This window comes from Thamnophis sirtalis, unplaced genomic scaffold (genome assembly GCF_051295495.1).
Source record: "Thamnophis sirtalis isolate CommonGarterSnake01/CBP01778 unplaced genomic scaffold, rThaSir2_p1.2 scaffold_1, whole genome shotgun sequence".
Taxonomy (NCBI): Eukaryota; Metazoa; Chordata; class Lepidosauria; order Squamata; family Natricidae; genus Thamnophis; species Thamnophis sirtalis.
The window spans coordinates 60184891-60195850 of NW_028261381.1; the positions used below are offsets into that span (position 1 = coordinate 60184891).

Sequence of the window (10960 nt, forward strand, 5' to 3'; positions counted from 1 at the left end):
TTGAGTTTGAACCAAAGACTTTATACACGTAAATAAGTGAAATGCTATTATAGTGAATAAGATGCCTTTTATTTGTAAGTCAGGTTTATTTTGTATTTTCAGTGCAATAGAAAATTATCAGTATGTACTAACTCTGAAAAAAATTACATTGAAACACTTGGATTTCTTTGTGTCTTTGGAGGATATATATGGACTTGAGGGTTCCACTCCTTTTAAATGTATAGAATTATGCCCACATTTTCAAAAGATTATGAAGAGCAGAAGAGAAATAAACAACACAATATCAGTAGTAATATGATTATCATTTAAGTAACTTTCAATCTCTATTATAAGTAAAAAAAAAATTTAAAAAACTTAGCATGACTCAGTTAGCAAATATCGCAACAGGATGTTGAATTCCTTGTTGTTATTTTAGTCAACAGAAAAAAATGTTGATGGTAAAGTATTAGGAAGTCCTATTGAGTTATTTCTTCAGATCTCTGGGTCACATCTTGCCCGTTCACAATTTTGTGTGTGAAGACCACCACCTTTTTAATTCTTTGGCTCCTGATCTCTGCAGAAAGTGGAAAAAATATGAATTGATTAGAGACAGACCATGTTTGAACTAGGATTAAATTAGCTATAGTATTTTTACAAGTCAGCAGTTGTAGCAGCAGCAGCAGCAGCAAAGTCACCTCCCAAAGGTTTAGCAGATCTGGGAATATGCTACTAATGTTTTTTGCATGGATGCTGGAAGGACAGTATGCAGGGGAAACGAATAACAAATTCCTCTTACACTGATTGTCCTCTTTCATTTGTAATCTTAAGTTTCCCTAAAACTTGTATACTGTATGTCTGTGTCCTTTCCCATTAAGTAGGATTTCTTGAGGCATATGGGGGAGGTGATTGGAAAGAAGGCCATAAGGAACAGATAAGAATTACAGACTATGAAGAACATCTGGCAAGCATAGGCCCCTTATCTGAACCAGATGATGTAGATCCTTTAAAGCTAGATTTGCTAACTGAATAACCAATTGAAAAGGTGTGTGCTGTCGGGACTAAGACAGGTTCTAAAAGAATTAACGTTGAGTTTGAAATTCCCCTTTAAAAAACGAGCAAGAGTGCTTTGTTAATCTTTCTATATTTATATGGAGGCTACATGCACTACTTCTCGGAAGGAAACTACTATCAAATGCATTGGCTTTATTGATTTTGTGAGCATATGGATATCAATCTTTGACTTCTTAAAAGAAGTAGTGCTATTTTTCTGGCAAGAGCAAATGCTTACAGTCCCTGTGGACTTGAACTGATTCAGTCCAACAATCTTTAGCCTCTGCCTTTTTAAAATGACTGAGGAAAGCAGCACCAAAGCTCAGGAGAATGGACCATGAGAATGACAAATAGCAGATGCCAGAAGCAGATAGTTATGTGTGCTAATGTCTCCACTGCTACTTACCTGCTTTTCCTGAGCTCAACACATCCCCTCTGCAAATACAAAACATGGCAAATGTTGTGTGCTTTGTCACCAGACAATTTGCTTACTCGGAGTGCTTCCTGCTACATATTTGTTTATCCCTGTGTTACAAAACCCATGAGATCAGGTTCTACAAACACCTGCTACCTTAGTGAAGACAGAATGTTTTCTAGGTGCTATTTAAGAAATTTAGAATAATTGACAAAACTGTTCACTCCTGACTTCACAAGGTAGCCACAAGTAAATCCTGCAAGAGTCTTTAAACCATCAATAGGATAAAATTCACTTGAGAGCAGCTTCACTCTAAAGGTTGGAAAAGAAAGACTCTTGAGATTATTATTTTTTATCTCTGCCATTCTAAAATATATATAATCTTTCTCTGCATCTGAACATATATTCCATTGATAAGTTGAATGGTTTTCTCCCCTTCATATCTGATCTGATTAGAGAATGGTTAAATTAGGGAGCACTTGTTCAATCATATACTTGGCTGCAACCTTAAATAGAAATGGAAAAAAATCATGGTTTGAGTCATAGAAAAATTTATTTATATCTGAATGGGGAAGCAAAGAAATTTATGTTAAGTATTTTAACGACTTAATTTTTTACATTAAGAGCAACAAAGAGTTTGTGATGTCTCTTTTCACTGATTAGAATTTTCCGATTTTGGAAATGCCTACCCTGACATACTTTCTGCCCTATTGTTATCTGTAAATGGAGAAGTACATATAGCCTTCATTGGGATAACCATATATTTTTTGGTTTTCCCTTTGAGTAAGCAAATGTCTTATATCACAATGCAGGGCCAAATTTATATTAAAAGTTTTATTTTAAATAAACAAATGTTGCGAGGGCTCACTTTATAGCTACTGTAATTGTTGCTATGTTAGGCAGTTACTCCATTTAATGGCTAATATTAGAAAATAGTCCTGGATCAACCCTTGGCTGCAGTTTTGTGCAACTCTCTGTGGACCTAGTAGAATAACCAGGAAATATAATGCCTCCAAAATGGGTTTGGACCCAAGAAAGATGAATAGGGGAAAGAGAGACCCATCCCATTATCACCTGTCTAGGACACCCTCAATCAAAACACGATAGTGTTCAATCTCATTCTCTAGCTTTGTCTTGAGGTCCAGAAGTATCTCATAGTCTCGGGACTGGGTCTCCAGATCAGCCTGGCAGGCTGCTAAGTCCTCTTGCAGTTTAGCAATAATTTGGTTCAGATTGGCCAGGCCACTGAGATAGTGATCTTCTGTGTTTTTCAGCGTGTTCTCCAGAGCATCCACCTGTATCATAGAGTACCTTGTGTTAATCTAGAGTTGAAAAATGCAAGGCCTTAGAATCTTTAAAAAAAATACCCACAAACCCATGTCTAAACTTGGAAGCATATATCTGGTTGTATGCAACTCATCCCCACCCCCAATTTTGCTACGAAGGGGTCTAAAACTGCATTCCTCTTGAAAGATCAGTTAGGGCAACTGGAGCCAATGGTATGTTGAGGCATAATTTCTGGCAAATATGAAAACAAAATATCCACAGGTATTTGGTTTAAAAAAAATAATGCAGATTCAAATATCAATCACAGCTGGAAGGGATCTTGGGGGTCTTCTAGTCCAACCCCCTGTTCAAGCAGGAGATCCTATACCATTTCAGATAGGTGGATGTCCTGTCCTTTCTTAAAAACCTCCAGTGATGAGGCACCTTCAACTTCTGAAGTTCTCACTGGTTAATTGTCCTCACTGTTAGGAAGTTTCTCCTTAATTCCAGGTTGCTTCTCTCCTTGAGTAGTTTCCATCCATTGTTTCTTGTCTTGCCTTCTAGTGCTTTGGAAAATAAGTTGACCCACACCCTTTTTTTTTCTGGCAGCCCCTTGGATACTGAAATACTGCTACCATGTGACCCCTAGTCCTTCCTTTCTCTAGATTAGCCATATCCAGTCCCTGCAACCATTCTTCATATATTTTTGCCTCCAGACCTTTAATCATCTTAATTGCTCTTCTTTGCACTTTTTCCAAAGTCTCAACATTTATAATGTGACCAAAACTGGATGGAGTATTCCAGATGTGGTCTTACTAAGGATTTATAAAGTGGTACAGATACTTCATGTGATTTTGATTCTATGCCTCAGTTTATACAACCAAGGATTGCATTAGCTCTTTTGGCTGCTACTGCTGCCGCACATTGCTACCACACACTGCTGCCGCAGCGGAGCCAGAAATAATTTGGTACAAAACAGACGATGGTCAAAAATGACAGGTGTGTGCAATTAATTAAGAGCACAAGAAGTCAGGTTAGACTCATCCTCAGAATGATAATACTCCTGGCACGAAGTGAAAATAAGATAAATGTTGTTGATTTTCTCCAGATTTATCTCAGTTAGATGGGTTCACAATTGCAGCCTAATTTCATTTGTCTAAAATGGTATAGGGTTTCCTGCCTGAGCAGAGGGTTGGACTAGAAGACCTCCAAGGTCTTCTCTTATTCTGTTAAACAAGACCCAACAACTTGTAGAGTGCTCTAGCACTCAAGTTATTTGTCATTCTGGAAGGAAAAACGCTTTGCCCAACAGGATCGATAACTGTTACAGAGACCGAAAGGGAAGAGAGCATTCCGTACCATTTTCTGGAGAGTCTGGCGTTCAATCTCCAGGCCTTGCAACTGCCTTCGAAGGTCTGACAACTCATTCCTGGCCTGCTCAAGGGCTTGAGTGTTCATGCTGGCTTCTTGGGACATGGTGTCAACCTGCAAGAGCCAGAGACAGCAGAAATTGGGTAGGTGGATGTTTTTAAAAAAAATCCAGCCTTTGTTTCTTTTAGCCACTTTCTGCCAGTCCTCACCTTGGTTCTGTACCAGTCCTGGGTATCAGCACGATTCTGCTCAGCCACTTGCTCATACTGGTTGCGTATCTCAGCAATAGTCTCACTCAGGTCATTCTTCTGTGGGTTGTCTACTTGAACTGTTACATCAGAGTTGGCCACCAGAGCAGTGAGAGCCTCCACCTCCTGCAGTGGGCAGAAGTGGAATAAGCAGCTTCCAACATCACACCCTAATTCCTATCACCTACTGGAACCAGCCTGTGTATTATGCCATGAATTTATTGAAACAAATGCAGGTTCTTTTATGTTTACAATTGCTCCCTTTCTTCTGTTCTTGATTTCTGGTTGGATAGGAAAACTATATCTGTCATTTTTAAGAGGAAAGCTATCTCTGACATTTTTAAGAGGTCATGGGTGCTGGATGGACACATGGACTAGAGACAGACAGCCATCTTTTGAAATGAAGTGCAAAGATGGGCCTTACTTCCTCATGGCATTTGCGCAAGTGTGCTAGTTCTTCCCCGAGGGAGTCCAGGTCTCCTTCTAGCTTCAAACGTAGGAAGTTGGTGTCATCTATGATTTTGCGCAATCCTTGTGTGTCTTTCTGGACAGTGTCACATGCAACCTGTTCTACTTCCAACCTAGAATGGGAGGTCAGAAATCCAAACGAGATACAGGACTTAGTTCATTCAGGATGAAAAGCATAGCAATGTAGATGCATGTCTTTTTTTAACATAAATTATTACTACAGATCTGAAAAAGAGGCTGTCAACAACTACTGTATATTTACAAAGTATAGAGTATCTCATTTTTTCTGCCAAGTTGTCAGCTAATATACATTTTAGCTAATGGAAATGCAACTTCTCAAGGTGCTGAATAACAAGACTAGCACCCTATAATTGAGATGTCTGAAGAACTGAATCAGCTCTTCAAAAGTCTTTATCCTGCAACCAAGTTCTTTTTAGTCAACACAGAGTTTCCTGCAAATTAAAATAAAAATGATCCCCCCAAAAAAATTATTAAATGTAGCTCTTGGCCTCCAAGAGGTAGCCTAACTTTGATTTAAACATTAATCTAGAACTGATTTTAATTCAAAGCCAAAATACATGTTTATTCCTGAACTGCACAGATCAGAATTTTGGCATGGGAAAATCAAATATAACTAAGAGTAAGAGATTACAAAAGGAAGCCATGATGAATATATAGGCAGCCCTGTATGATACAGCACTTACTGACAGTGTAAACAAAGATACTAGAACATTATTGCTTACTTGTGCTTAAAGTCATCTGTTGCCAGCCTGGCATTATCAATTTGCAGAAGCAGCCTGACATTCTCCATATTCAGCTCTTCAACCTGTCATAGAGACAGAACTCTTAAAATATAACATCATGGCACAACCTAGGTAAAAACAGGGCCACTGCATTCACTCCATTTTAGCTCCAGATAAAGAACACTCATGGCAAATTTACCGTCTTCTCATGCTTTAGATCTGTCCAAATAAACAGCTGATTTATTTATTCATTTTGTTTAAATGTCCTAAGCCTGATTTTTTCATTTGTATGAATTGTGAGACTATAGAAACATTGTTTTACTTAAAATTGATGTGTAGAATTCTAATAAAATAGCCAGAATAATGGTATACATATGTCATATTTAAGGGCCGGGATCTAATCTATAAAGTATATACAGTCAAGCATTCTTCTTCCATCAGAAGATGCACAAATGTCTTTTAAGTCAGTGGTGTATTCATTAGAATACTTAAAATTCCTGAACATAATGATTTTTGTGGGACTAGCAATGAGAAGTTTGTATATTGCTTGATTTCAGAAAGTCTTCGGAACAAATCCTGTTGTATTTGGACAACAGCTGCACTGAAACTTGGCTTGCAATTTCTCAAACTTTGTTTTTCTTATTTCCAAAGGAGCATGTAACATTCCTTCAAGTTCATTCCATGGATCCTCAGATAAGAATGGAAAAAAACCTTAGGAAATTCTTGCCAATCAAGGGTCAACAATATGGAGCTAGGTAGTCCAAGATGTAAGGTTGATTTAATTTACTATAATGACTTTGCCTTGACGTATTATGCCATCCTCCAGGTCAATCTCGACTCCTGCTGAAACCAGTCCGATCTTGGAATCAAACACTGGGTTGCTATCCAAATAATGTGAAATATTTGCAAAACAAACTAATATCTTTGTTTTGATCTGCACGGCCTGCTTTATTAAAATCTAGGGAGGATTAACTATTATATTGACCAGAGTGAGGCACTTATGAAATGCCATCTGGTTGATAAGTAACCTAGCTGGTAAGACTATCAATAACTCAAGCATTCAAATTGTTCTCTCACATAAATTAACTTTATCCTACAGGCTGATAGTATCTCAACTGGATTATGTCTCACAGCATATTAAATCAGCCCTGCTGTTCAAGGTGCCCATGCTTTAAACATCATCCTTGTTGCATAAATAAACTATCTGTATGAAAGTCTGGTTGTGAGAGAAAGGTTTTGGGTATTTATTTATATAGACATTTTCAAGAAAAAGTATAATCAAATAGAAATAAATGACTCGCAAAAAGAATAAGTAAAATACATATTAGCACACAAGGGATCTAAAAATTTCCTAATGCAGTATATCATTAATGAATTATGAATAATTTGAAATATCACTGTAAAAGACTATGAATCATGGCTAAGCTTTGAGCTAAAAGTTAATATCAGGAGCTGTAGTTAAATTACCAAGTGAGACAGTAAATTGTAATAAATTGAATTCTCACTGAAAATTTATTCTAATTAAATATATCTCTTGAAATTAAAATATAGGAATAGATGGCAAGCAGCAGATCACTAGGCTTGCGCCTCAGTCAGGCTCCCACACAAAGGACAGGGCTTCAGTGTCTGCCAATCATCAGCCTCTATTGGCAGCTTGAATCTGTCCAATGGCTTATTACTTTATTAGATTATTTTATTCATTCAAAAAAACAGGCTAAAAAAGCCTCAAAAATGGGCCAAAATAAGGCCTGAAAAAGGCCAAAAAAAGACCCGAAAATGCGGCGTTCAGAGACCAAAAATGGCTAATGGGTGGGCGGGACTTTGGCAATATTTGGTCTATAAGATGCACAGACATTTTCACTCCCTTTTGGGAGACAAAAAGGTGCTTCTTATAGTCCGAAAAATACGGTATGTCAGGGTTCCAAGCAACACCCCCAACAAAAGAAGACTCTGAGGCTTGAAGTTCCTCAAAGTTCCATTTTATTAGAGATGTCATATTGGCACATCTGGGAAAACCCAAATCTGAAAGCTTCCAGGTTTTCCCCACCCAAAAGAAAGTCTAAGCACCTACCCAGCACCCACATGCCCATCACATGGTCCAATCAAATCACCATCCCAACTGGAGATGCCTCCCAGTCACATCCCTCAAGGTGCAGGGCAGAATGTCCTTGACTCTCAGAGAAAGGAATGTTATTATGACTCAATATCTCTCCAGCTCTATACATGCCCCTTCCAGTTTCTCACAGGCTAAATGTGACAGGTGTGAAGATCAAGTTCCCAAGATGACTTCCAGGCATGACAAACTAATTCCAACAACATTGTCAAAATATTTACTGTAGTAAGGCTGAATTACCATTATTATTCTCATCTTTCCTATTACCTATCTCCTTTTCCTCTTATGACTATAACTTTGTTGCTTGTATCTTTATGATTTATATTGTTTTATTTAGTTTCCCAATATGATTTATGTTGATTGCTTATTTAGTATCCTATGATTATCACTAAGTGTTTTATGATTTATGATGAATGTATTTTTATGACTATGATTATTATCACTTATAGCTTTTATGTACACTGAGAATTTATGCACCAAAGACAAATTCCTTGTATGTCCAATCACACTTGGCCAATAAAGAATTCAATTCTACTCTACTCTACTCTACTCTACTCTACTCTACTCTACTCTACTCTACTCTACTCTACTCTCTATTGCAGTCCAGATTTGGTAAGCTTAAAGTAAACTAAAATGATTGTATTTTAAGGCAGGAAAGAAGGGTATTTTAGAGAATACGATTGCAATCTTTTTTACACAACTATTTAACCACATAAGACTCAGCTCTTGGAAAAGCCCTTAACCCTAGAAAAGGTGGAAGGTAAGAGAAAAGGATGACAGGCAGCAAGATGGATGGACTCCATTACAATGGTGATAGAGGCATGATTGGAAGACCTGAGTTTAGGGCTGGAGCCTCATGGAGAAAATCTATCTGTGGTTACTAGGAGCTGAGAACAACTTGATGCCAAATAAGTAATTACAGGCAAGATATAATGTGAGTCTGAATCCAAGATCCTTTTTTTGGGGGGGGGGAGGGTTGGCAAACTACAAGGAAGAAAAGAAAGTCAGTTTTTTTAAAAAAAAAAAAAAACTTTGTCTTGGGCAAAAATGGAAAAATCATCCTGTACTTGGGCTGCCCTCTTATTTAATTCCCTTCTTTGTTTGAGGCTTATTCAAGTAAATATTACTATATAGCAAAATCCGGTTGAAAACAGGGTGTGGTATCTTGCATGAGTGCTTTTCTGTTGACTGCAACAGGACATAGTCACAACTAAGGGCAGTTTTATACGTATACCACTCCTATTCCCCATGTTTTCCAAAGCAATCCAACCTGCTAATCACAAAACAAGCAAAGAACAAATATCACCACCATTGCCCTGAGTTGCAGTAGGTCCTGAAATAATAAAACTCCCCTTAATCTACCCACTTGCCTATGACCTTCCTGTTCTATGCATTTGTTCAGGCACCTGCAAAAAGAATCGTCCTGCTGTTCATATGAATTAGGATTAAAAGAAAAACAACAAGCTATTCATCCCTCCAAAAGACTTGCAGCCCAGTCTCCAGAGCTGCGGTGATAAGAGTGGTTCCTCCAAGTATAGAAACAGATCACCCAACAGTTTGTTACAGTCACCACAAATTCACCAAAAGATCCTCATTGCTACAAACAAATCATTGAGATAAGCAAATATCTATTAAAGAAGCTCAGTGCAGAGATGCATCTTTCTCATCCCACACAGTTACTGTTTGTATTTTTAAATCTTAAACCAAGTCTTCCTTAGAGATGTTCCCACTTTTTCATATTCATATTTTTTTAAAAAATGTGCATCCAATTTAAATCTTTCAATTGTAGCTCTGCAGCCTCAATATATACTGTTGCCCATCATTTATAAGATGTTGATTTCCCATGAAGTTTCCCTTTTCCCCTTCCTACATAGAATTTGGAATGTGTTTATTCTAACTTTTTCTCTACTAATTGCCCGATTAGCAGCTTCATCTAGTTCTTAGGATTGTTTTGAGGTTACAACAGTATCTAAAGGATTCTGAAGACTCTGGAACAGTTTTCTCCAATCTTTGTTCTCTAATCAGCATAGCCTGAGTGATGGGGTGGACACATCTGGAAATACCAGGTAGAACAATCTGTTCAATGGCATTTTAAAATACTATGAAATATTTGAGATTAAGAATACCCTTCCTGCAACTCCATTATGCCCAGCTTGTTTGTCTGACTCATCTGGATTTGACAGAGGATCCTGATTCACTATTTCTTTAAAATATGATCATTTATCTGATCATTTACACACTTCTGTACTTTTAATTTTTATTATTAGGTATTGTTTTCTTGTGTTATGAGCCACCAAGAGACTATTTATGATTGCCATAGGATATAAATATGATAAAGAAGTCTTTGAAATCCAACACTGAAAGCTCCAAGAGCATATAAGACCACGGTAGCATTTTTATTTTTTATATTTTTTTTTAACCCAAGGCAGTAGGCATAACTCATGTAACTTACCACCACCTATTTAAAAATTATTGTATGTTGTGATTATATAGAGATATAGATTATAAAATCACTACAGGAGTAAAACGGGATATGCTTATGCCACCTAATACTTAAATTTGCTTAAGAAGAAAAGTTAAAGTAAAACTAACACAGTAAAATGAATGGTTATAAACAGTTAGCCTAATTGCCTTTCCTCTCTCTCCCACTGTGTTTGGGCCATTACTTGTGACCCAAATCCAATCATTGCCAATGATTCTGTTTTGACCACTCAGCCTCAATTTCGATCCCCATAACTTCAACCAGGTTGAAGATAATCCTTTGCTCAAACTCCGGCGCTTTCCCCAAAGTTCTCGCCGCAGCCGCGTTTCTTTCTTTGCATCCTATTTTCTCCGGTTTTTAACTGGGGAGCTCTTTCAGCCCGTCCTATTTTACTACTCCCCTCACCTGCTTGCGCAGCGCGGCCAAAGGCTGCTCGCAGGCTTCCCAGTCTTTACGGCCAACCGTCCCGGCTCTGCTCGACCGGGTGGCGGCGATCTCCTCCTCCAGGGCTCGGTTGGCCGCCTCCAGCCCCCGCACCCGCTGCAGATAGCCAGCCAGGCGCTCGTTCAACCCCTGCAGCGCCTCCTGCTGCCGGGCCGGGCCCAGCAAAGGAGGAGCCGCCGCTATGCTCACTCGGGCTGCCGGGAGCGCCGCGCGGAGCCGGCTTAACAGAATGTCGGAGCCGCCGGAGTTGCCACGCACGGAGGCATTAGAGGAACCGAGAAAGAGTCGCCCGGAGCCGTTCCAAGGATGGGGAAGAGAGAAAGCCATTGCGCTGCTACCTGAGCGCCTTTGGGGCCCTATTGCCTTGTTATATCTCCGGGG

The 10960-nt window shown here is 38.6% G+C and overlaps 1 protein-coding gene across 2 annotated transcripts; it reads right to left on the reverse strand.

The window, feature by feature from the left end:
• Positions 1 to 53: 53 nt before the first annotated feature.
• LOC106549201 (keratin, type I cytoskeletal 18) lies at positions 54 to 10946 on the reverse strand. 2 transcript variants are annotated; one of them, XM_087712640.1, is made up of 8 exons: positions 10541 to 10946; positions 5541 to 5623; positions 4754 to 4910; positions 4291 to 4455; positions 4070 to 4195; positions 2519 to 2739; positions 1436 to 1464; positions 54 to 553 (listed from the first exon to the last, which is right to left on the reverse strand). In XM_087712640.1, the coding sequence occupies exons 1-8, from the start codon at positions 10904 to 10906 to the stop codon at positions 456 to 458; spliced, it is 1245 nt and encodes a 414-aa protein (XP_087568766.1). In that variant the 5' UTR covers positions 10907 to 10946; the 3' UTR covers positions 54 to 455. The 2 variants fall into 2 exon arrangements, with proteins under 2 accessions (XP_087568766.1, XP_087568769.1); XM_087712643.1 differs by lacking the exon at positions 1436 to 1464 and having other exon boundaries at positions 10541 to 10944.
• Between the last annotated feature and the right edge of the window lie 14 nt (positions 10947 to 10960).